This window comes from Echinops telfairi, unplaced genomic scaffold (genome assembly GCF_000313985.2).
Source record: "Echinops telfairi isolate 266 unplaced genomic scaffold, ASM31398v2 ScPeMD7_1957;HRSCAF=2489, whole genome shotgun sequence".
In the NCBI taxonomy this organism is placed as follows: Eukaryota; Metazoa; Chordata; class Mammalia; order Afrosoricida; family Tenrecidae; genus Echinops; species Echinops telfairi.
The window spans coordinates 3,764,166-3,790,453 of NW_022105855.1; the positions used below are offsets into that span (position 1 = coordinate 3,764,166).

General features: G+C 41.7%; 1 protein-coding gene across 2 annotated transcripts; it reads left to right on the forward strand.

Moving 5' to 3' along the window:
* Positions 1-1,021: 1,021 nt before the first annotated feature.
* Positions 1,022-26,288, forward strand: STYK1 (serine/threonine/tyrosine kinase 1). Of its 2 annotated transcripts, none has more exons than XM_013008606.2 (11): positions 1,022-1,226; positions 3,898-3,974; positions 12,738-12,878; positions 13,271-13,405; positions 14,379-14,645; positions 15,464-15,645; positions 19,195-19,278; positions 21,325-21,533; positions 23,076-23,116; positions 24,207-24,303; positions 24,893-26,288. In XM_013008606.2, exons 3-11 carry the CDS (start codon positions 12,833-12,835, stop codon positions 25,095-25,097), a joined length of 1,266 nt encoding a protein of 421 aa, XP_012864060.1. In that variant the 5' UTR covers positions 1,022-1,226; positions 3,898-3,974; positions 12,738-12,832; the 3' UTR covers positions 25,098-26,288. The 2 variants fall into 2 exon arrangements, with proteins under 2 accessions (XP_012864060.1, XP_045149197.1); XM_045293262.1 differs by having other exon boundaries at positions 1,022-1,206.

The window sequence follows — 26,288 nt, forward strand, 5'->3', positions numbered from 1 at the left end:
GTCTGGGAGGGAGAGAGAGAGAAGGAAGGGAAGAAGAGCGAGTCTAATATATACTGGTTATCTGTAATAGGCATCCTACTTTCCTAGATATTTAAATAAATATCCAAAATATGAGGCAGCTTCAGAAAGTTTGTGGGAGAATGGAATTAAAAGATGATGAAATTCTTCCACGAAACTTCTGGAAGCTCCCTTATAATTCTCCACAATTCTGATGGGAAGACAGAGACACACAAAGTTAACATACCTTATGCAAAGTCATCATGAATGGTAGAACTGTCATTCAAATAGAAGCCCAACTGCAACGCTCCCTCCCTTTCCATGACACCATTGGCACTTACAAGGAGAGGAATGGAAACCTGAGAGACCCTGAGACTTACATGATAGAACAGAGGCCGGAGAAGGCAGTCAAAGCCAGTCTTTGGAATGTGAGAGCTCTTATGGGGAAGAAGGGGGAGAAGGGATAACCCAGTAAGAAAGATTTATTGCTCAGCCTACCCTCTTCGGGTGGGGATCATTTCCTCTGCAGTTCTTCACTGTCCCCAGGAGGGACAGGTTTCCTATTCCTCATAGAAGCTCGGTCAGCTACCTAGAACTAAAATAAACCCCAGCCCTCCGACTTCCCTCTGGATGGCCCCAACTCGGAGCTGACTCTGTTTCTCTAGCTCCTAGACAGACCCCTCAGCTCAGAACCGCGCATACCTGCCTTCTAAGGTGAGGGAATTTGCTCTTTTGTCCTAGCGGTGAACAAGGTGGGGGTTAGCTGTCCTTCCCAAATGTGGGCCTTGCTCTGGCTATGCATTTGCTATTGTTTACCTGGGATAACATTCTATGTATAGACTCCACAGTGACCCGCCCTGTATGACTGTAAATGATTTCCGGATTGCCAAATCTCCTGCCCATCTGTCTCTGTGCCTGGCTGGGTTGAGGGCTGGTGTGCCTTCCCGCTGCCCTCCTCGGCTCAGGCCCTCCTCTCTCTTTCAGAGGGCAGGCGGTGAGGATTGGCCAGCAAAGGAAAGGAATCTCTTCATTTGGGAAGCAGAACTGCCAGGAGACCTTGAAAGAACTGGGAGTCTCCTTAGAAGCAGAAGCCCAGCAGGATGAATTGCAAAGAGGGGGGCTGATTCTTGGAAACACAATGTGACTGACCACTGCAGGACCCAGGTGCTTGAAGAGCCCTGAGAAGCAACTGCAGGGTGGACTCACCAGGTAGGAGAAGGAAGACACAGGTGTGTCAGAGGTAATTTTGTATTTAATTTTGGGAAGGGGACGTGAGGTAATCTGCTTTTCCCTCTCCTAGATGGCTCTCATTTCCTCAATTGGGACAATTGTTCTTGAGTAATAATCCAGTGTGTGTGTGTGTGTGTGTGTGTGTGTGTGTGTGTAGGGTGGGTGGTGGGTGGGGGCTGTGTGTATGTCAGCAAAAGAATATTTATTTTGAGACAGCTTATTTCTGTGTCTTTGGGTTTGAATATGGCAGATTATGGATGGAACTGGGGTTATGAAAAATAGAACGGTAATTATAATTCAAAGATTTTCGATAACACCTCGAAGGAAAACGTTGTGTTCACACTGTAGTCACATTCACATCCCTTGTAGTTTATGGAGGCCGTGAGTGTTATCCTGCTTCCCCAGATGGAGCTGTCTGTTCAGCAATCATTTGTCCTCTAAGACAGCAGACTTTTTGTGAGATGCCAGTACACAAAGTACTTCACTGCATGCCCCAGGGGTTTTAAGAATTCTTGAAAATAGATAAAATAAGAGGCAAGGAACGTTGATACCCCCCTGTCTTATTATCAACTCATCTTTGAGTTAGGATTCATAGTGGAGCCTCTTTTCAAAAGGTTTCAAAGTACATTTTAGGTCCAGAGTCTCTGGGAAGGTAGGGAGAGGGTAGAGATCCAAAAATAGGTCACAATCCCTTGGTGTCTGAGGGAGCTGGAGAAAAGGCTTCCTTCTAGTAACCCCGCCCCCTTTGAGCCAGGAGATAGCAGAGGGCACAAGGCAAGTTACCTACCCAAACCCAACGCTCTTCGGGGTCTCCATGTAGTCACGTCTTGTCTTCTCACACGTTTGTTCTGGTGGAAAGGTAGGATCCTGGGATCCTGATTCCTAGCCCAGCGCTCTTGGAGATTTCTGCCTTCATCCTGACCCCTTCCCATAGGATGCACATGGTGACAGGTATCTTTTCCCTCCAAGAGAAGAAACTAGAAATAGGATTCGAGTTCAGATGGTGACCAAATAAAGCTTGGCAGGATTTGGCGAACACGAGGCAAATTTTTTTTAATTTGACTTTTATTTTCAGGATGTATTTTAAAGGCAGTCTTTGCTCCATAGCATTAAAAAAACTTCACAGGTAGAGTCTCCATTCATTTTTTTCTCCCAAATTGTAGTGTGTGTGTTGGCAAAATTTGGTTCAGCATCATATAGTTTCCATGATTCTCTGGAATTCCAAACACAACTTTTTGTATTTTTGTTCAGTCTTAAGTTTTTGAATATACAGTACTTTTAAAAACATTGATTTTTGTAGTTAGAAAACCAGGGTATGAAAATATGCTCTGCTGACTTGCCTTTAAAACAAACAAGTTTAATCTACATCTGAATCTAATCTCTCTGAACTTTAGTCTTCTTTGAGGGAAAGTGCCTCCCATAGCACCTGGCACACTGGATGCTCAATCTATGTTTATTGGGCCTGAGAGCAGACAGCAGTGACTTTCTTTCAGAATGTCGGAGATAAATACATCTGGAATCCTCTAGAGCTAAGCAGTTCTCCGCTACCTGGCTTCTCATTTGGCATCTTCTCTCTCTTTAGGGAGTTTTTGCTTGGCAACTCCAAGGTAAGGATTCAGGGTAAGAAAAGAGGGTGGGTGACTCGGAGCCAAGGCAGATGTCTCTGTCCTGGGCCTTCTACGTCACGTTACCCCCTTTATGTCCAGGCTTTGGGCATCTTGCCCCACAGACCAGCTCTTGATAATGCTCTTAACCCCAGTGTGCTCTCAGGATAGGTCAATTATCTACGGAAGAAAAACAAGGCTGGAAAAATGACTTTTTAAAACTTGTAGTTTGGGTGACAGTTTACAGAGCATATTCCTTCTCCATACAACCGTTCATATGTCTCTCGTGGCGGTGGCTGGAGTCACCTCAGTGGGGTAGCGTTTTCCCTTCTCTCCCCAGGCTCGGCATGTCCACTTAACATTCTTTTTGGAAACTCCCGGCCCCTTCCTGTCCTCTGAGCTTGTTTGGGGGCAACAGCTTCCCGTTTAGTCTGGTTTGGTTGAGGAATACATTCTTCCCTGGTGCTCACTGTGCAGCCTGTCTAGTTTTCTACAGAAAGGGGATCCCTCCAGGTGACTTTAGTTCCAGGTTTGGAGGGTGTGCAAGTGGGAAGGTTAAGGGTGAGGCGAGGCGAACAGACTTAATCAACTTCATTGGAATGGAGCCAGATGTTATCAGCGGTCAATCGAGACATGTCTCATAACACATAGGCAGATGGGTTCCAGGAGAACAAATCTGAATTTTTAATCAGTCCTCTTTGCAGTTGTATTTTGGCACAGGGCGTTTTTGTTTTTGTTTTTGACCCTCATGGAGAAATTGCTGGTAGTTTTTGGAAAGGGGTGTTGTATAAACTGAATAGAAATGTTACTAGTAATGGTTCATGTCACAATTTCAAAGAGAACTGTCTTTGTGTGTTCATAGACTAGACACAGAGATGCAGTGTGACTTGTGCTTGTGTCATGAAAGTGTATCTAAACGTTCACAGACTTGATGTTCATATTTGATTCAATGTTAGTCGTAATGATGAATTTCTTTTAGCTTTGAAAAATATTTGTGATGGATTTCACTTTCTACTCACTGTCCTTTTTCCTGTTTGTGTTGCCTTCATTGTGCTATTTCTTACAGTCAGTCTTAATTCAAGGAGGGAGCTAAACATTTCAAGATGCTCAGAGAAAGTCAGAAGCAACTGCGAAGACGTTAAAGTAAGACAATACTATTGCTCTCATTAGAATGTTTTCTTTTCTTTTAGAATGTTTTCTAAACTTTAGTCAGGTTATATAAAACCATATTTTGCAACCTTCAACTGTTGCCGTGAAAACAGAATTTCACAACTTCAGTAGACCTTTGACGGCAGTGCTGACTTTAGTTATGCTATGGAGTATTAAAAGATAACTGTAGCACAATGGTTTGTGTGTGTGATCCTACGTTTTACAGTTAACAAGTTTACAGTCTGGCTAAGAGAAGACGGCATCAGGAAGATGATATGGCTGAAGGAGTATTAGTCATATTGTTGTAATACCCATTCTTGTAATGGTCAGATAGGTTAGAATGCAACCATTGGAAGAATGATGCTAGCTAGCAATGTGGCAAAAAAGCATGGTTTTCTCCACATGGAGTGCACAGCTAAAATCACGTGGGAACCACAATCCAAATTCACCATCAAGTGGATTCTGACTTACACTCACGGTGCCTAGTGAATTACATGTTGGGGGGGCAATCCTCAAGGCCAGTAGTTCGAAACATCCAGCCATTCAGAGGGAGAACGGCAAGGTTTTCTACTCTTGTAAAGAGTTCAAGTCTCAAAAACTTACAGAGGGCAGTTCTACCCTGTCCTAGAGGGTTCCAATGAGTCAAAAAACATGTGGAATTATGTATCATTTGCAAGGAGAATGTGATTTAGAAAGAAGTATTGTTGTTATAAAGGAATATGAGAATCTAATGGTATAAGAACTTGGGAGGGTCCAGTAAGTAGTTTTCCATGTGGGCTTTCCTGGATAAGTCACTATGTGTAGTGTATTTACTTCTAAAATCCTAACTCATATGGAGTGTTCTATATGTCTCTAGAAATATTACAATTATTAGAAAAATGTTATTGTACAGACATCTAGAAAATAATTTCATTGAGTGGGCCCCGGCACTGTGTACCTCGGGCGGGCTTCTCATTCCAGCTTTTAATTTCATTGAGCCATAGGTGTAGCTGATTCAAACCACTAAAGGCACCAATACAACAGAGGATGGCTCAGGAAATGCAGTAAATGGTTACAGTGTATTAAAGGACAGCTTCTCTGCCAACAGTTGAATTCTCTGTTAGTAACTAAGTAACCATAGGCAAGGTTATAAGCTTGGTCCTGAGTCATTGGGTGTAGGTGCTTGGCTTTGTGCCTGTAGTTAAGTGCGGCGCACTATGAGCAGTTCTAATTGGAGATATATGTACATATCGACTTCAAATTACTTCCTTCAGTATGTTTCACAAGCCCTGGTAGCAAAGTACTTAAGCCCTGAGCGGCTAAGAGAAAGGTCAGTGGCTTAAACCCACTAGATAGTGCCCCAAGGGATAACAATGTGGCAGTTTGCACTCATAAAGCTTTGTCAGCTTGAGCACCCTACGGGGCAGCTTTACTCTGTCTTGTAGGGGCGCCCTGATCCAGACTCCGCTGGCAGGGCAGTTGGTTTGATTGGGTCGGTATGTGTTAGTGGGTTTGTAGTTTGATTTCTGGGCAGAGCTTGCCAGGCGGAGCTGACTTCTGACCGACCCTTTCTTCACGTGTGCTTTGGGGAGAGAGATTATGATCATGGACCTACTCCCCAGAGAGCCAAGCTTGTTAAACTGGCTGGTTTCCAAATGGAAATAATGATATCTGATAATGTGTTGCAGGGGCTCAAGAAGCGAGAAGAATAAAAATGGCGGAAAGAGATGTGCAAATAGCTCTGTATTCTCTTGGTGGAACTAATGCTGTATTTCCCAGGCGTCCTTTCACTCAAGGGCCCTGTTGTTGCTGGGGGTTAGTTAATGGACTGCCAGCCACAATTCCAACCCATCGGCCACTCCCTGGGAGGAGCACAAGGCTGTGGGTGCTTATGAAGAAGATCCCCAATCTCAGAAACCCACTCGAGGCCTGCTGTAGTCGGAATGACTTGATGGCAGTGGGTTTGGGGTGGGCGTCTGGTTCACCTTTTCATAGTTTCTCAGCATGTAATCTTTCTCTCTCTCTTTGTCCATAAGATTATGGATACTTTCTCCTGGCTGTCTTGATGTATAAATTAGAGAAGATGAACTTTGCTGTTTCACGATTTGCGGGCTTGTCCTTGATTGTGTGCACACCTCTAGATCAGAATTTTTCTCTCTCCTCCATAATTTTTCTTCTCTAGGCAGCTGCTCTGTTTACTTGAGCTTCTGTCAGCTGACAACATACTAGTCCCTCTTCTGGGTGGTAAGGGGGTTGTTTTTAATAAGCACCATGTGCAAGATCACAAAGCTTCAGGAAGAAAGGGAAATGGGATGAGGCTAGAGTTTTTAATATGTTAAATCTTTTTTAACCTATTTATGGTATGCACAGGCTCTGCCCCAAGAACCAACCCTGAGGCTTTTAGTACCAATAGTTAGTACCAATGATTACTAGTATCTATCAACAATTACTAGTACAATATAGTATGATATCATAGAAGCTGGTGTTTTATTTTATCTTTATATCAAATTACTAAGAAACCAATTCACATATTTAGTATCACCTCCAGAAAACTCAACTCAACCCACTGCCACCGAGTTGCCTCCACTCACAGTGACCCTACATGATAGGATGAAACTGCCCCTGTGGTTTTCTGAGATGGTAACTCTTTATAGGGGCAGAAAGCCTCACCTTTGTCCCACAGAATGGCTGATGGATTTGAATGCTGACCTTGTAGTTATCAGCCCAACATGCATCCACTATACCACCTTGTATACATATTATTATACCTTTATTATATTGAGATAATGCGATGAGGAGTGCTGGTGGCATAGTGGTTACACGTTGGGCTGTTAACCACAAGGTCAACAGTTCAAAACTGAGGCAGCAGAAAATCATTGTATTTTATTTTAGGTCCATTAAATTACAGAAGGAAACTCTGAAGATCCCAGAACTAGGGGACAATTTCATCAAGCAAGGATGAAATATGGAGTCAACAGCTAAGTGGAGGAGCAATAACTGCCAGTCCTCTTCAGAGAGGAAGAACCAGATTTCCTTTCAAATTCATTTCACTTCAAATCCCATTTCAGCGATCTCGCCGATTATATAGACTTAACATGTGATGCCCATAAAAGATATAGGGCCAGATATGGAGAAAGCTAGTAATACAGTCTCTCAGAGAAAAATGGGAACTAGATAGCTATAGAAGGATGTAATAGGAGAAAGATCTAAAAATATATATGCTGATCCAAAAATTTAAAACTTGAATAGATAATGATTTATTTTGTCACTTTCTATGGATAAAGAATCTTTGGTATGTATACACAATGGAATACTATGTATCACTAAAAATAATGCTGATCCTATGAAGTACCTCATAACATAGATGGACTTTGAGGATAGTATGTTGAGTGAAAGTGGTCAAAAATAAAAGGCCAAAACAGTAGGAGATCACTGTTATTAAAAAAAAATCAAGAACAGGTTTCCATGCCAAAGGGAACAAAATTTTTAAAATTGTACATTAGATGGGGGTTTACATATCTGATCAACATTTTTGCATTCACTATTTTAAATAACTCAGCAACCTCCCAATGGCTTGCTTGGTGTCCCTTCACCTGCTCTCCACCACATCTCTCACTTACTTGTAGTATATTATTTTCCTCTTCCCCGAACTTTAACACCTGTCCGACCTCTGGCCTATTGCTTTGCCCCATCTTCCATTCTGTCCTGGTAACCAACAACGTCTGTTTTTTAATTTTTTTGCATGGAAAATTTTATATTACTGGTCTCCAGTAATATAAATTTGGCTTTTTGGTTTAGACTAAGTTCACTCAGCACAATATCCTCAAAGTCCATCTAAATTATCAGGTGCTTCATAGTTTCATCATTATTCTTTAGCGATGTGTAGTATTCCAGTGTGTGTATGTACCAAAGAGTCTTTATCTATGCTTCCATCCAGAGGCAGGTAGATTGTTATCTTCTTTTTGCTATTGTGAATAGCCCTGCAGAAAACATATAGGTGTGTGTATAGCGACTGGTGCTGTGTTCTTATTTTGGTTGGGAACCAAGCAGTCTTGCCTGGTCCGATGGTTCTTCTACTCCTAGTTGTCTGAGGAAGCACCATATCACTTTCCACAGTGAGTGCTGATGAGCCATCTCACAAGCACTCTCTCCTGCATTTGCTGCCTTTTGCTCTTTTGAACTTTGCCATCAGTGCTGGGGTGAGGTGCTAGCTCCATGTGGTTTTGATTTGCATCTCTTGGATGGCTCGTGATCATGAGCATTTCTTCATATGATTGGCTGCCTCCCAAATGGCAATCTGTCTGTTCATGTCCTCTGCCCCCTTTAAAAATTGGGTTATTCACCATTTTCTTGTGGAAGTGTTGTAGTTTTCCAGGGATGGCAGAGATTAGTCCCTTGTCTATTATGTCATTGCCAAAAAAGTTGTTCCCTGTCTGCCAGCTTCCTTTTTGCATTTTTGGTGAAATCTTTTGTGTGTATTGTATGTGTGTGGGTATGTATCAAAACACTTTTGATATATGTGTATATATGCTTGATGGTGTGTTAATGCTTGTGTTAGGGCCCTTATGTGTGTCCCTACTGTTTTGGTTCATGATCTTTATAGTACTAGGGTTTATATTCAGGCCTTTCAGCCACTCTGTGTTCATTTCTTCATCTGGAATAAGGTACAGATTCTGTCTTCCTTCCACAAAAAGAAATCCAGTCATGCCAGCACCATTTGGTGGGCTATGTCTTCCCCATTTAATATGTTTTGATCCTTTGTGGAAAACTGGCTGAGTATATTTGGATGGGTTTTATTTCTAGATTCTCTATTCTGTTCCATTGGTCTCTGTGTCTCTCATTGCACCAGTAAAGAGAACGATTTTTTTTTTTTTTTTTTGTGGTTCTGCACTGGGAAAAATTTTGCCCTGTCCCCCCTACGCAGGAAGATTTGGTCATGTCTGGAAACAGTTGTCACAACTGGGATGAGGGTGTAAAGACCAGGGATGCTGTTCAACATACTATCATGCACAGCACAGGAATTATCTGCCTCAAAATGTCAGTCATGACCAGGTTAAGAAACCCTGAGCTGATAAACCACTGGCCCGACCCAAATAAATATTTCTCTCGAAGTGTGTTTTTTAATAGTTCTGTTCTTTCTAGAAGTTTTTCCTCTATGCATCGATCCCCTCAAACTTTCTAATCACAGGTCTTTTATATACCTTTTGCCTCCACTGCCCACGGCATTGAACTGTTTCAGACAATCTGTAGGTAAGCACTGGGTGGAACTGAACTGTGGCCAGGGCCCATGCCCCTATGGAAAAGGTCTTCAGAGGACAGAAACAGAAAGAAAACTGTTTTCTCCAGAAAAGGTGCAACTGGAAAGGGGTGCTGAGTAAAGACCCACCGGTGATTTCCATTCTAATCCAGTTTGCTTGTCGGTTATGGCCTGAGCACCACTCAAGAGGAAGTACTCCTAAGTCTACTGATAGGCCAACTCAAGAGAACGATTTTTATGGCGCGCCTTTTTGTGACTAGATTTTGAAACCATTATTATACATTGTCTTTTTACTTAAAAGAGACAAAGGGAAGATCGTTTGTTCCCGATACTCCTTTCAATCCAAAAACGTGTTGTATGTCTACGTGTGGTTTGCAGGGGCAGCGCCTCAACCTCAGAGCTACCTAACTAGATGGTTTTATTGAGGAGTGGGGTTGTCCATTGGCTGAGGGTGTAGAGGAGAGATGCTTCGCAGGAAGAAAGCAGAGGCACAACTTGCCCCTCTTGAAGTCTGCCAACTATTTATCCCTTACTTGACTTTGTATAAAAATGAAAATTAAATGTTTGTCTAACCCATAAGTGGGTACACCCAAACAAAAACAATCTCACTGCCATCAGGCCAATTCTGAGCCAGGCAAAGCTATCAAACAGAGTAGAACTGCCCCTGTGAGTTTCTGAGGCTGAAATTCTTTCTTTCTTTCTTTTCTTCTAAAAGAATTTTGTTGAGATACAATTCACATAACATACATGTTGCCCATTTAAAATATACAATTGTTTTTTAGTATAGTCACAGACTATATGCCACCATCGTTGCAGTTGATTTACAACATTTCATCATCTCCAGAAGAAATCCCAGTCTCTCACCGTCTAACGTGGGCAGACAGACACAACTTCTCAAACTTCCCTGCGAGCTTCGGCCTTCCCACCCACACCAGTGCTCAGGCTGAAGTACTAAGTGCCTACTTCTCCGTTCCTCTGACTCCTCTTTCAGACCTTTACTTTTCCAGATCCTTCTGTACTTATAGGAGATCTAATTCTGACATTAAACTCTTTATTCCAGAAATATTTAAATGGCTCTGTTTTCATGACAAAGTCAGATGGATGCACTATTGGACGTCTCCGTCTCCCACTGCTGCCAACGGAAGCGTCATTGCCTCAGAAGGATTCCATGACTCTCAGGCAGGATTTAGTCCCCCTTGTATATATTTTTCTTTCTTTCTTAAAAAAAAATCATTTTATTGGGGGTTGTTATGACTTTTATCACAATCCATATATACATCAATTGTGTCAAGCATATTTGTACATATGTTGCCATCATCCTTTTCAAAATATTTTCTTTCTACTTGAGCCCTTGGCATCAGCTCCTCATTTTCTCCCTCCCTTCCCCTCCGTCCTTCTCTCATGAACCCTTGATACATTATAAATTATTATTATTTTCATGTCTTACATATTCCGCTGTCTCCCGTCACCCACTTTTCTGTTGTTCATCCCCCTGGGGGGGGAGGGGGTGTTATATGTCAATCACTGTGATCGGTTGCCCCATTCTCCACTTTCCCCTTATGCTCCTGGTATCACTACTTTCATTATTGGTCCTGAGGGGTTTATCTGTCCTGGATTCCCTTTGTTGTGAGCTCTTCTTATCTGTACCAGTGTACATGCTCTGGTCTAGCCAGATTTGTAAGGTAGAATTGGGGTCATGATAGTGTGGGGGAGGAAGCATTAAAGGACTAGAGGAAAGTTGTATGTTTCATCGGTGCTATACTGCACTCTGACTGGCTCATCTCTTCCTTGTGACCCTTCTGTAAGGGGATGTCCAATTGTCTGACTCTCCCTCATTCACATTGATATGATTTTTTGATCTGGTTCTATGATGCCTGATACCTGGTCCCACCGACACCTCATGATCACACAGGGTGGTGTGCTTCTTCCATGTGGGCTTTGTTGATTCTCAGCTAGATGGTTGCTTGTTTATCTTCAAGCCTTTAAGACTCCAGATGCTATATCTTTTGATAGCTGGGCACCATCAGCTTTCTTCACCACATTTGCTTATGCATCCATTTTATCTTCAGTGATCCTGTTGGGAAGGTGAGCATAACAGAATGCCAGGTTATTAGAAAAAAAAAAGTTCTTGTGCTGAGGGAGTACTTGACTAGATGCCCAATGTCCATCTGCTACCTTAATACTTAGCATATAAATATATGTACATAGATCCACATCCTTATCATTATTATAAATATATTTACATTTGTACATGCCTGTATTTAGACCTCTATAAATGCCCTTTGCTTCCTAGTTCTTTCCTCTATTTGCTTTTATTCTCCTCTTGTCCCACTTTCATATTCAATATTCATTCAGCTTTCATTAGTTCCTCTTGGCTACATTGCACTTGATCAAGCTCCATCAGGCATCCCATGCCCTCCTAAGGGCTGGAAAGGAAGCGGGAGCCGATGAGCCCAGGGACAATAGAACAATAAGTGACCTAAAACTGATGGTGAGGAGGGCATAGGATGTAGCTCTTTACCAGAGTAGAAAGCCTTGTCTTTCTCCCACCGAGGTACTGGTGGTTTCAAACTGCTTATCTTGCGGTTAGCAGCCCAAAGAGTAACCACTACATCAGCAGGGTCTTCTCAAGTCATGCACAGCTGAAGAAAATTAAGAAAAACTATCTCAAAGACTGTGGTGAATGCTACAAAAGTGCAATATTAGACACCAGCTAGTTAGTACTACTGCCTCATGTAATTCCAAAGAGAAAATGGGATTTGATTAAGTGCACATATTTTTTTTTAAGTTACTCAATTGTTCTTTGCTTGGATGCAATGCGATGCATATTTCTGTGGCTGCTATTTTCACTTAGTTAGCATTCTTTTTGATGAACACCTCGAGTGGAGAGCCAAACATTGCCCTCTTCAGCTGACTTGCAGTGGCCCTTCCTCTAACTTCATTAGGGAAGACAAAAAGCAAAAAGAAAACCATTTGTGTAAAAATGGCACTTAAGATCAGAAAGAAATTCTTTATATGTGATGCCTCTAAGTGCTATCTGCCTGAAGCTCTGCTAGGCAGTAATACTTCCTACAATACTACTGAATTTTTGTAGAATTGTTACATTTGATAATAAAACTTGCCTGTTTAATCTCAAAAAAAAAAAAGACTGTGGTGAAAGAAGAGGTAGCCATATGAACTAAGGGAGTGTAGTTAGTCAAGCAGTTGAAAAATATGTACTTCAGTATAGGTGCAAGAGCCCTGGATGTGGGGGTGGGGAGCAGGTAGATATTGGTTTTACAATAATTTTCTAACAATGGAATGAATGGGTCAGATCACATAAGTCCTCTACTTGCTGAATAGTACAGAAGAGTCAAGGCTGGGGTGTGGGAGGTGGGTAGTGGGGAAATCTCCCAGCCTGAATATCAAGTAGATGGATAGAAATGAATGAATGGTTCAGAGAGTCCAGACAGCAATGTACTTAATGACTAGTTTGTACAGGCATTTAAACATGCTATGCATTCCACTTTGATTGTTTTCAGAACCACTCAAGCCCTGGGAATCACTCAGCCGGTGCCGTCTCCGTGCGTCTAGTGGGGAAGCAGGCAGCCCTGCAGCAATAGGAGATGAAAAGGGGATGGCACGGGTGCTTCTGGAATGCAGTCTCAGTGACAAACTGTGTGGTAAGTACAGACCCTCCAAATGGCTGTGCATTTAAGGATATAGATCCTGGAATACTGTCATGAAAGGTGCTGGAAAGAGGATTATTTTATTTCTCCTAAAAATGTAATAGTAGTGATTTAAAAGAATGGGATCTAGGGGCCATTGTCCTTAAAGGAAGGAGCAAGTAACAACCAGAGATTCGGCAGCTGCCCCGTCTGTCTCAGTCAGACAAGTCATCTCAGAGCTACACGGTTAAGGAAAGCGATCTGGGGGCTAAGAAACAAGGGCACTGTAGAGTTGCTTCCCACAGTGGCTCATGACACGGAAGTAGAGCGGAAGAGGTGTAAATTGTGTGAGCTGTATGTCAGGTGTTTTAATGCTCTGAAAAAAAAAATCTTTCCTGCCTACCTAGTTGTCCGGGAACAGCAATATGAGGTTATCATTGTCCCCACCCTCCTGGTTGGTGTCTTCCTCATCCTTCTTGGGGTCATCCTGTGGCTCTATATCAGAGGACAAAGAGCGCAACAAGATACCTCTGGACTCCAAGGTACAGCTCCCAGTTCGGACAGGAGCATAAGCTCCTACACGGCCTTCCTTGCTCATTCTCAAATCTACCAAGTTTACCAATCCTTTCTCCAAGTCTTTGTGATTCTTGCTCCCTTTTGCACAGTTTCCTTCCTGGTACCAGCATGACTGTCACTTTATCATAGTAGCCTTTTCTGACCTTCAAAGATAAAACAGTATCACCGCCACTTCTTATCCACTTATCCTGTGCTATTTCTTCCATAACACGAGTTGCCTAATATATTATCTGCTTCCTCTCTCATATCATCATGAGTAATCATCATGAGAATCTGGACTTTGCCTATTCCTCTACCTGGAACAGTGCCTGGCATGGAGTAGGTAATATTTGTTGAAAGAATGAACGAATGAATGGCAATTCAATAGGAATTAGACTTTCTTTCCTGATTCAAGAAGAGTCCGTTCTGATTTAGAATGTGGAAATTAGCCAAAGACTTTGTTGACTGCAACCTTACAAAAGAAATAGTTTGGCTTTGGGGACCACTTGAAGGACCAAGAATAAATAACCACAGCTTGGAGCTGACTACCTTTCCATAACTCCTCTCTCGCAGTGGAAGCCATTTCATTGACATAAATGATGATACCCACTGGTAGCTACCATCATCTTCAGGGACATATGGTTTGGATAGCTATTCAGCAATTTCTTTAAATATCTCCATACTATAGTCATGAAATATATGGAAAAATAATCCCGAGGAAGACTAAAAGAAAATGCCATTACTACCTTCTAAAGCCCATCTTGTGTTAGTCTAGAAGTAATGGGAATGTTACAAGGTTGGGATGGAGTTTGTTCACATGGAACCATGGAAAGCCATTTTCTTATTGGCCAGAAAAGAGATTGCTGAAGGATGGAACTCCTTTGGAAGGTAGTTCTGGCTCTGCTTTCTTGGAGTTCCAAGGACAGGGAGACACTGGTTGGTTTCATCTCTTTATTCTAGGCACTAGCCCCATGCCTCCTCCATCGAGGGGCCTAAGCTGGGAAGCAGAAGGTCGGGGAAGAAATGAGTTTGTGCGACTTGAGACGTCAGTGGAAGGCCTCTTACGAGTCACCACACCTGCTCTGGCTAAGCTGCAGGTGCCCAGGGAACACCTCTCTGATGTGCTGGAGCAGATCCACCATGGTAGCTGTGGAGCCATCTATCGAGCCCAGATGCACACTGGGGACCCCGCTAAGTCCAAGAGGGTTGTACTCAAGGCCTTACGAGGTAAAACAAGAAGAGCAAGACTCCCCTTCCCTCTTTTGCTCTGTAACTCTGAGCCTCTGTCAGTAAATGCTAAACGGTTTGGTGACCATGAAGATGCCAATCAACAAAGAGTTGTCGTCACAATTACATACAGGGGAAGCGAACAGTGTGTGGACAGAAATGCCCTTCTTGGGTTTTTGTCTTTTAGCTCACCCTGGCATGCTAGTTTTCTCTGTAATAATCTCCATCTGATGCATTGTTGCCTGCTTACTATTCCATACTACTGGAAAGTAATCTTCATGGAAATTCAGATTTCACCTATTCTTCATGCCTAGAAAAATACTTGGAATGAAGTGGGTGATATTTGTTGTTAGAACTGAGTTCTCCATATTGAACACTATTTGAAATAGGATCTTGAAGTTGTGTATTTTTCTTCATCACTTACTAGCTTTTCCCTAATACTACATTTCTTGCCGATCCCATGATGTGGATCAGTAATTGTGGGAGATAAGGATAGATAAGAATATTCATCAAAAATGCTAGACAGTGATGATGATATTTTAATGTCAATTTACCATGTATGTAGGCAGACGCAGGTCTGCCCAGTTCTAAGATCTATGATTCTTTGCAATCTCTGACACAGGATCAGTGGAATTTGGGATATGATCTTCTTATAATTGGTGCCTTTTCTATGAACTCTATTTTCCCATACTTGGCTTCTTCTGGAAATTCCCATCTCCTTGAGAATTCCCATCAGAGGTTCCTTCCAGCTCCATGTCTCTCGCTCTTTGGTGGTGCTTTGATTGCTCACGGCCCCATGCCTCTCCTGTCTTCCGCAGAATCAGCTGGGCTCCAGGAGGTGCAGGACTTCTTAGGGCGAATCCAGTTCCATCAGTACCTAGGGCATCACCAGCACCTGGTGCAGCTGGAGGGCTGCTGCACTGAAAGGCTGCCACTTTACATGGTGCTCGAAGACGTGGCCCAGGGAGACCTGCTCAGCTTTCTCTGGACTTGTCGCCGGGTGAGATGTCGAGGGGTTAGGGTTAGGGATAGAGTGGACTTCACTGTCTATAAGCCTGGCAAGTAATGTGAGCAGTGAATGTCTAATATAATGTGTGGAGTCAATGTCTAATATAATTTCTGGGATGACAGAGATGTTCTATATTTGCTCTTTCCAAATAGTAGCCACTAGTCACATGTGACTGTTGACCACTTAAGTGGTCTGAGAAACTGAATTTTAAAATGTATTTGATTTTTGATCACAATGTTCAACAGATACCTCCCTTCCCCACCCCTCCTGGGGACAAACAACAGAAAAGTGGGTGAAGAGAGACAGCGGATGATGTAAGATATGAAAATAACAATAATTTAAAAATTATCAAGGGTTAATGAGGAAGGGAGGGAGGGAGGGAAGGCGGGAGGAAGGGAGGAAAAAATGAGCTGATATCAAGGGCTCAAGTAGAAAGAAAATGCTTTGAAAATGATGATAGCAACATATGTACAAATGTGCTTGACACGATATATGTATGCACGGATTGTGAAAAGAATGGTAAAAGCCCCCAATAAAATGACTGAAAAATGTATTTGATTTGAAATAGTCCATTGGCAAGCTACTGGCTACTGTATTGGGTAAGACAGATTTATAGCATGGACCATTAGCTCGATCTACTAGTTATGTCGCCTTGGCTAATGCCCTTTCTGAATCTGTATAACACTAATAATACAGACATTAAAAATGAAAAGGAACTATGCACATTAAAACATAATAGTGATTGGTTCGCAATATGAACTCATAAAAGGGTAGCTGCTAACCCTGGTGACATAATGGTTTACTCCTTGGGCTGCTAACAACAAGGTCAGAAGTTTGAAACCACCAGGTCCTTCTCAAAAGAAAGATGATATTTTCTTTTCCTAGAAAGAGCTACACTCTCAGAAACCCAGAGGGGCAGCTCTCTGCTGTCCTACCGGGTTACTGCGATCAGAATCGACTCGATGGCTCTGAGTTCATGCTAATCATGCACAGCATAACTGCTGTTACAATCACCCTGCTTCTGTTGTCGTAGCTACTGGTAGTGTATCGTCCACCCTGTAACAAACATAACCCTACTATCACAGAGCTAATTCCATTATTAAAGTTTTGTACTACAAATGTGCGTTTACATATTTATTTTAAAATTCTAAGTTTCTTTGACACATGATTCACATATCATACAGACCAACAGTTTAAAGACATTAAAAAGAGTTGTGCGATCAGCACCATAATCAATTTTAGAACATTTGTATCTTCCTGTACTCATTATTATTCACTCCCAATTTCTCCCCAACCTCCCCTGCCACAACCCCAAGAAACTGAATCCTATTCCTTTCTCCATCGATTTATCTCTCCTGGATTTCATCTAAAGAAAATCATACAAAAACAAAACAAAACAAAAAACGAACAATAACAAAACAAAATATAGAAAAACCTCAGTTAAAAAGATAACAGAAAATAATAAAAACTGGAACAAATTTAAAATGTGTCAAAAGGGAGAAGAAGTGATAAGGTATTAAATTTCAACCTAACTACAACTACATTAGTTCACTGTCTGAAAACCGGGCACCATCTGATTTCTCTACCATGCTTTACTATAGCACCCATATCTTTAGTGGTCTCTTTATCAGGGCAATTATCAAGTAGAGCCACCCCACAAGAACGAAACGTTCTTAAATTCGGACTACAGTTGAGTGAAAGCTCACAATCCATTTATACATCTATAGTTTACATATATCCCTGGGCCATTTTAGAGATGTCATGATCCTCTCACGGGGGAACATTAGAAATCAACTCAGGGACATGTGGTCATTCTATCCATTAGAAACAACAGAAACCCTCCCTTTCATCGAGGCAATGCCAACTCATAGAGAGCCTATGAAGGACAACTTTTAGGACCAAAATAAATGGATTGCTGACCTGTACGGATCCAAACCTTAAATGACTGGCTGGATACTACTTACACAAACAATGAGGGTTGGCGATAAGACAAAACTTTCAATAATGCTTATTCACAAAGGCAGAATCATGTCTGCGAGACTATGACCTTTTATTGAAAAGTAAAGAGAGAATAGCAACTATATGATAGTCCCAAGCCACCATTCACTGGGCACTCTCAAAGCTGGGATCCGAACCGAAGAGCCGTGACCTCCAAATTTGGTCTGCTTCTTCGCACTCTGGGGCAGTTCAACCTTTCAAATGTACATTTAAAATTTTTTAAATGTACAGAAAGTTATAGTCTCTAGTGCAAGTCTTGTTCCTAACAGTTTTCCTTGACTCACTTTCAAAGTGAGTCAAGTTGATTTTGACTCTTCGCATCCACATTTTTTGAGACTAAATATTCATGGAAGCAGACAGCCTCATCCATCTCTGAAGGAGTGGCTGGTGGGTTTGAACTGCTGACTTTGCAGTTAGCAGCCCAATGCCTAACCCACAGCAGCACTGGGGCTCCTATAATTATTGTTGTTTGGTGCCATCAAATCAATTCCTTTTACTAAAGTGCTACCTGTTTCCTAGTTCGCTTCTCACTTGCTCACAGGCCAGCTTAATATTCATTAAGCCTCCTCAACACACTGATTATTGTAATGCCTGGAAAGGGGGCCTTGCTGTTATCGTTGATTCAGTGACACCAATAGGAGGGCATGTGAGTCTTTCGGCATTTAAACCCATTTCAAGAGGTTGTTCTTCTGTAATGGGTTCTGTGTGCCAATTATAGTAACTTCCTTCAGATTCTCAAAACAAGTTTTCTGTTTCAGATCATTTCAACAAACCTCTCGAGATACACCAAACTCTTCTCTCGTTCTTCTTTTCATCGTTAGTGCCTTCTCATCTTTAAGAACTCATCAACAGCGTTGTTTCTCCAAAATGACAACCCTCCTCCTCCATCGGGCGCTCTCTGAGTACTCTCACATGCACCTTCGTGACATCACATACTGATGTGTGCTAATTTGATGCTGTCACACGAGTCGACCACATTGTAAGCTCCAGATGGAAGCAGCCCTGCTTATTTTGCTCACTCAGGCATAGATACTACTACTACTGTAGAGACTCTAACTGTTTATGGGAGTAGAAAGCCCGGAGCTGCTGGTGGTTTTGAACTGGTGACCATGCAGATCGTAGCCCAACATGTAGCTACTACATTAGCAGGACTCCTTCAGCATCGCTAGGCGTTTAGTAAAGACATGTTGAGTTTATGTGCTCATCTTTTCCTTTGTGTATGCCACACACACATACATACACACAGGAAAAATTGCTGGTTTATCAAGTGGATAGTCTTGTTATATACTTGTCTTTCTTAGCCACTGTTCTGTTTATTTCACTTATTCTGCTATTCGTCCACATCTTTGTACATCCTCCAGTCCAGTGATTCATTATCCTTTCCATATCTAACCTGGTGTCCCTGAACATCAGTCCTTATTTCTTTATATTCATGTTTTAGCTTTTAAGTCTACCTTTCAGATGGTCATGGGATTTGTTTACTTATATCTTGAAACTCTCTGTATCACTTTGATATGATGTTGTGTTCTTCTTTCTGCTCAGGATGTGATGACCATGGATGGCCTTCTTTATGACCTCACAGAAAGACAAGTGTATCACATTGGGAAGCAAGTCCTTCTGGCTCTGGTAAAGCTGGGGGAAATGGCAGTATGTGGAGGGGAGTTTTCTTGGTAGCCTGTAACACAATGCCACATTTCAAATATTTGTATCCTTCTATGCTGAAGATAGGATAAAGAAAATGAACAGAGGTTAGCAGGCAGAAACTCAAGCCTGATGAATTGCTTTTAGTTATGGTTTAGATAGCATATGTGGTTGGTCATGTCAAGCAGAAACAAGTCTATGTGCGGCTTTTAGAAGGAATACTATGGTTTGCTTTTGTTTTTTGAAGTTTCTTCAATCTTATAGGTCAAAAGTCAGTGTCGAGAACTATATATCCAGCTACCTGGCATCCCAAACTTCCCAGTATGCTAATACAAGCAGGGATAAGTAGAAGAGCAAACACAGAAGGAGCTTGGATCAAGATATGGGAAAAATGACATGGATGAAAGGCTACAGACACATAAGGCATAATATTTTATACTTGAAAAAAAGCAAAACAAGAAAAACCAGTTCAGCACATGTTTGGTTGGAGACTTGTTTTGATACTGAATGTGATAGGAAATAGCTCTCTATATGAATAAGTAGTAAGTGGAGAGAAATGAGAAGGGGCAAGTGAGTGATCCTTCCTTCCTTTGAAAATAAAACAAAAAGGCAGGAGAAAGAGCTCAGGGTTTAAGAAGGAAAAGAAACAAACCTTTGCCAGAACGATGTAGGAATTCAAATGGCTATTTCTATAGAAAACCCAGCCTCGGTGAAGCTGCCACTTTAGGTTTCTGAGAGAGCTTGCCATTTTGAAGTGTGAAATATTCCGAGAATCTAAATGGAATTGGGAAAAGTGTACCCTACCCCCTTCAAAAAAAAAAAAGTTTGGGAAGTGAGCAAAGGACAGTGTTAGCAGAAGTTCCAATGGGGCACAGAAGGGAGCACGGTGAATATGAGTATTCTTTATGTGATCTGGAGGGTCTGGTTGGTGCGTTCTTTTATCAGGTGAGGGTATCAGAATGCAATCTATTTAATTGTCTTCTGAACTATATCACAGAGGTGCCCTGTTTATGATCCTTGATCAGGCGACCTGTTACAAAGGCACTTCAGACCATTTTCCTTACTTTCAACAACCTCAGAGTCAGTACCTTCCTGAATTCTTCTCATTAAGGTTTAATTCCTTTGATCTAAAACAGTGGGTAAATAAGTGCACTAGTCACTGGTTCCTCTTACATCTTCAATGATTGGAAAATAATATCACCTTTACCCTTTCAAGCAAGAATAAAAATGAATTTATTAATCATAGACCATAATTTATAAAGTTCTAATTACATGCAGTGTTACGCTTCTCCATATGTCTTAAAAAGCTTGATATTGGGGAAAAAACCAAAAAACCAAACTCACTGCCATTGAGTCAATGTCAACATATAGTGGTCCTATAGGACAGGGTAGAAGTGCCCCTGTGAGTTTCTGAGATGGTACCTCTTTACAGGAGTAGAAAGCTCTGTCTTTCTCTCACTCCAGTAAATCAGTGTCTTCCACTCACAGTCACTCTCAAATGTTGGTTGGTTCTTCTTGAAAATATATAGATCACTTGGTTATTCTCCCTAAATTTTTGTTAGTAAACCCAGGGCAAATAACTTATGTTTTTAAAAAGTTATGAATGAATCTGACTTGCAGCCTGGTTTGAGAATTACTAGTAGTTTTTAAAAGTACTTCCTGTCAATTAAAATATACCTCCTCCTCACTTCTTGACTATCTTTTGATCTGACATTTCACATTTATGATGAGTAAAACAATCCACTATCCAGCTTTTCAGTGCATTGACAACATACATCTGGTAGTGATGACCACCAAGGTATTAGGAGAGAGTAACATTGGCTGCAGTGGTTAAGGTTCTGTATCAACATGGCTAGAGTAGGATTCTCAGTGATTTGGCAGTTATGCAATGATGTAATCATCCTCCAATTAGAGATCTGAGGTGGCCATTCTCCATTTTCACCCATGTCCTAAAGGATAGCCTCAGACAGGTGATCTATCAGACAGGTGATCTATCAGACAGGTAATCTATCGTTGATTTTATCTTAACAGGAATACCTCCAGGATAAGCATTTATTCCATGGGGATGTGGCAGCCAGGAATATCCTGATCCAGTGTGATCTCACGGCCAAGCTCTGCGGGCTAGGCCTGGCTTATGAAGTCCATGCCCGAGGGGCCATCTCCCCTACTCGAACCATAGCTCTCAAATGGCTTGCCCCAGAACGCCTTCTCTTGAGACCTGCTGGCATCAGAGGCGATGTGTACGGTTTGTCCCAGCCCTTTGGACTTCCTCCCTTCGTGATCTGGGCGTCTTCTGGTTGGAAAACATGATTGCGTTTATTGTCAATTAAACCTACCAATTAATTTTTTTTTATGTAAAAGTCAGACATACTTTCAAGCTGAAATTTTGTGTGACAGAATTGATATTCAGTATGTGATCCCAGTTCTCTTTAGGGCCTTTTAAAACTATTCCTTCTTTGTTAGATGAGTAGCCTTTAATAGGTGCGCTAGTTTCTTAGTGCTACCATAATGGAATACCACAAATGGGTGACTATAAGGACAAATATTTATTTTCTCACAGTGTGGGAGGTTAGAAGTCCAAATTCAGGGCACTGGCTCCAAGGAAAGCCTTTCTTGGTCTGTCCTTGCCTCAGCATCTGTAGCCTGTTTCCTTGGTGCTGTTCCTATGATATCTGCCTTCCCCCCATTGTGCTTGCTTGTCTCTATCTAGGCTGCTCTTTATAGCTAAAGAGTGCTTAGGTTTAGAACCCAACCTACACTGGCATGACTTAATAAACATAAGAAAGAAAGCTGTTCCCAAACAAAATTACATCCATATGTATAGGGCTAGAATTTCAACACACAGGAGAAAGGAGAGCACAACTTGATCCATAACAATAGAAAAGCAAAAGCAAGCATCAGTCATCCTGATACTTGGCAACTGAGTTCAGTCGAGGTCCTCTTATTTAAGTAGGTTGGCCCACTTAATCAAAAGGTCAACTAAGTCAAATTTATTAACAGAAAAATAAATATACATAACTTCAATATTTTATTTTTACTTAGAATATGTTGATGTACACTTACTTACCTACCTTTTGAGTAAGTAGTGGCCTGCAAAACAGTTATATGTGGTATTTCTTGTGTAAATACCATCCATAGTGCATTTTATTTTTACCCAAGTTTAGGATGATTCTAAGTAGAGTTGGAAAGTTAGAGTGGGAAAGAGTACTCCATGCCCATGAATGTCCCAGGCCACAGAGGAAATATAGGAGGTACTTAATATGGTCAATCACTTAAGAGACTTCCACTGCTGTTGCTTTACTTCACTGATACTGGTTTTTCAATAGAAATCTGAGAGTGATAAACCTCATTAGAAAATATTACTCACTAATGCTGAGATTACACAAGAAATATACATATCTCCCAAATATATTGCTATATATGTAATGATTTATAAAGCTTGTTCTGTTCCTATTTCTCCACTCCCCTTCACCCCTCCTCCCCCAATCTAGATTTGGGCAATTGGATATTCTGAAGATATAGTCAATAAATGATAAGCTTATTTGCCTTTCTGCTAAAAATAAAGGCTAGGAATTTAGCAAGGAAGAATTATCATGAAATATAGAAGAAAGGAGACATAGATCTTGTTCGCAAAGAGATTATAGTCTAAGGAGATTGGCTGAAAATTCATCTAATGGGCTTTACTTATTTTATCAGACACTTAACGTTCAATTTTCCATCTTTATGCGGCACTTGCCAAAAGACTCCTTAAGGAGGACTATATGTATTTGTTTCTTTTTCAGCTGGTCCTTTGGCATCCTCCTCTATGAGATGGTGACTTTAGGTAAGGATGACCCCAAAAAGAGTGTGTTCCAAAACCCAAACCAATCGTTACTGAGTTGATTCTGGTAAATTCTGATAGATTCTGAAAGACCTACCCCATGGGGTTTCCAAAACTTTAAATCTTCCATAGAAGCAGACTACCACATCTTTCCTCCATGGAGTGGCTGGTGGCTTTGAACCACTAACTTTTCAGTTAGCAATTGAGCACTCCACACACTGTGCCACCAGGGCTCCAACACAGGCTGTACTTTGTCTACAAATACGCAAATAGGTTTATCTGGGAAGGGCTGTTAATACCCTCTGTGAAGTTTGAATTGAACTGACATGAAATCCAAGCCTGATTCCCGAGATAAGTCTGATAAAGTGATGATTCCCTTTCTAACTTGTTATTCTTACTGTCTGCCTTCCTTTTTTATTTTCTACTTCTTTCCTTTCCCCCTCAAACTACCAAGGGATGTTGGCCAACCCAAGTAATAATCCCCAGAGTGGTTTTTCACTGAAAAAAAAAGCTCAGGCTTGGTACCTAACAATGTTGTCTACAGACTAAATGATGCATTTGACTGAGAAACCACTGTACCTATCCACATTTGGGGCTTGGGGGCAGATTTTCTTCCTCCCTTTATGTTTTTTCATTATTTTTCCAAAGACCCAGAATTTCCCTAATTTATCATTCTCCATGTACCCATCACCAGATCATTTTTATTTTAAATCCTCCAAGTACCATATGTCCAAAACTTATTTACCCTACCACCCCTTCTCAGGAAAAACAAAAACAAAACCAAAAAATCCCAGCATTCCCCTAGCAATGGAAAACACCAATACTCTCCATAGCTCACCATCCAGGATAAAAATGGAGGTCTCTGCTCTTGCAGTCACCTGGGTAGTTCCAGGGCCAAACAAGAGGTAGTATCTCTCACTTTGGGAAAACACTCTCTAGACCACACCTGCAGGCAGTAGCCACACTATTTCTAGTGTATTTCCCGTGGCTGGATCTTTTGAAGGCACTTACCCCAGGAGGATGGAGTGTCGTGTTAAGTTGTAGTTTCAGTCTAATGGCCTTGCTGATCCTTTCGTCCTTTCCTTACTGGCAGGTGCCCCGCCGTATCCTGAAGTCCCTCCTACCAGGATCCTGCAGTACCTCCAGAGAAGGAAAATCATGAAGAGACCCAGCAGCTGTACACATGCCATGTAAGTGACTTTGAATGGCCTGCTCTGTTCTCATATCACGACTGTTTTTGCACCTTTAGCAATCTTGCTTTTTTAAAACGGTCTGGATGACCCCATAGGTGAATGGACAGCCATACAGTAACATATGTGCTTTTATATCATATTTGATACGCACAACACACACATACATACATTGTCGGGGCAACCACTGAACTTGTATCAGGAATCTACGTTTGATACCGTCAAGTTCCTCAGGACACTTCTAAAGTCAGTCCTCCATGCAGCTCCCAACACTCAAAGCAAACTCATTGTCATTGGCTTGGGTCCAGTTCAAAGCAACCCTGTAGGAGAGGGTAGAATGCCCCTGTTAGACTGTGATTCTCTATGGGAGTAGAAAGCCTGACCATGCATTTTGAGATCGAAGTGTTAATTAGGTGATATTAAGAAGACGATAAAGGAATGCCCTTAGTATCCGAGAGACGCTGCAGAAAGAAGTAGTGAAAGAACTGGACTTGCAGGCTTTTTTCGGTTAACATTTGTTGGGAGAGGAGGAATGCTACTCAGGTATTTGCCTTGGTGAGTCAGTCAGTTTCTCTGGTTTCCCATCCAGGTATAATCTTATGAAATCCTGCTGGCGCTGGAGTGAGGACAGCCGTCCCTCACCTAGAGAGCTGCGCTTGCGCCTAGAAGCTGTGGCAAGAACTGCAGATGACAAGGCTGTGTTGCAAGTACCAGAGTTAGTGGTGCCTGCACTGTATGCAGCTGTGGCTGGCATCAGTGTGGAGAGCCTCCCCTACGGCTATACGATCTTCTGAGAACCCCAAGTCAAGAATATCTATATATTCTTGGAATCAACTTCTTCCAGGACTGAGAATGGATTTTCTAAGGGGACATGAAGGGAGAGATGGAACATGGATACTGGACCTTCTCCTACTAATTCCCCTAGATACCTGAGATGATGTTGGCTCAGGCGCTACATATCAGAGCCTTGAGGCTGAGAAATACTTTGAGTCTCATTTCTGATGCTCCAATCCTCAAGATTATCTTCAAGACTCAAAACCTTGGTGATAAAAGTTGTCTTGGAAATATGCAACGCTTGTTGGGGCACAGTACAGATTAGCTGGCGTTCTGCCCTCCAAGAGCCATCCTCCTGTGGAAGTTTGATTCACACTTGTTGGATGAGTGTTGGGTTGCTAACCACGAGGTGAGGGTTCAGAGTCACCAATCACTTCACAGGCTAAATATGAGGTCATCTGCTATAAAAATATTTGGCCTCAAAAACCCTCTATATACTCACTGTGAGGCAGAATGGACTACTCGCTGTGAGTCAGAATGGACTGGTGGCAATGGGCTTTTTTATAAGGTCTAGAGACATGGAGGGAATTGGAAGTCAATAAAGCAGTTGATGAGAAAGAGAGACAATTGAAGTGTGTTTAGCAGTGTACATATGGACCAACTGCATCTTTCAAAGAGATAGTGGAAGAAGGGCATAACATCCCTGGACTTGTGATCTAGGGATGGAAAAGAAGTATTAGGGGAAATGTCCAGTACAGCCAATCTCTTTTTATCTGAGATTGGTGAAACCTGTTGGCATTGCTTTTAACTAGAGGTTGAAGAAATTGATTCGTGCATAAGAACATGGTCTATACATTGCTCATCAGGCTAGCTTCCCAGTCCCTATAAGACTAAGGAGGCTGAGCGTAGAGACTCAAAGTTCAAAGTAATGAAAATGCTGTGTGTATGTGTTTATTTTGTAAACATGGAAACCCAACATGAAAGGTTAGTATTTTAAATAAGGGATAGAAATAGATGTAGTCTGAGAAGGGAAGATTGCAGCTTCTAACTTTGAACCATTCATTTATATGCTGTAAAATTTATTTTATTTAATATTTATTGAGGGATTATAGACTTTTCTAGCACATAGCTGTCTTATCTCTACAATAAAACCAAAACCCATTGCCGTCTAGTTGATGCTAACTCATAGCAACCCTGTATGACAGGGAAGA

Bases quoted from the DNA above. Each gene is read 5' to 3' on its own strand.
- STYK1 (XM_013008606.2), top strand. From the start codon at position 12,833: ATGGCACGGGTGCTTCTGGAATGCAGTCTCAGTGACAAACTGTGTG. The intron at 13,406-14,378 runs GTACAGCTCCCA...TCTTTATTCTAG, and splicing joins AGATACCTCTGGACTCCAAG to GCACTAGCCCCATGCCTCCT. The intron at 23,117-24,206 runs GTAAGGATGACC...CCTTACTGGCAG, and splicing joins CTATGAGATGGTGACTTTAG to GTGCCCCGCCGTATCCTGAA.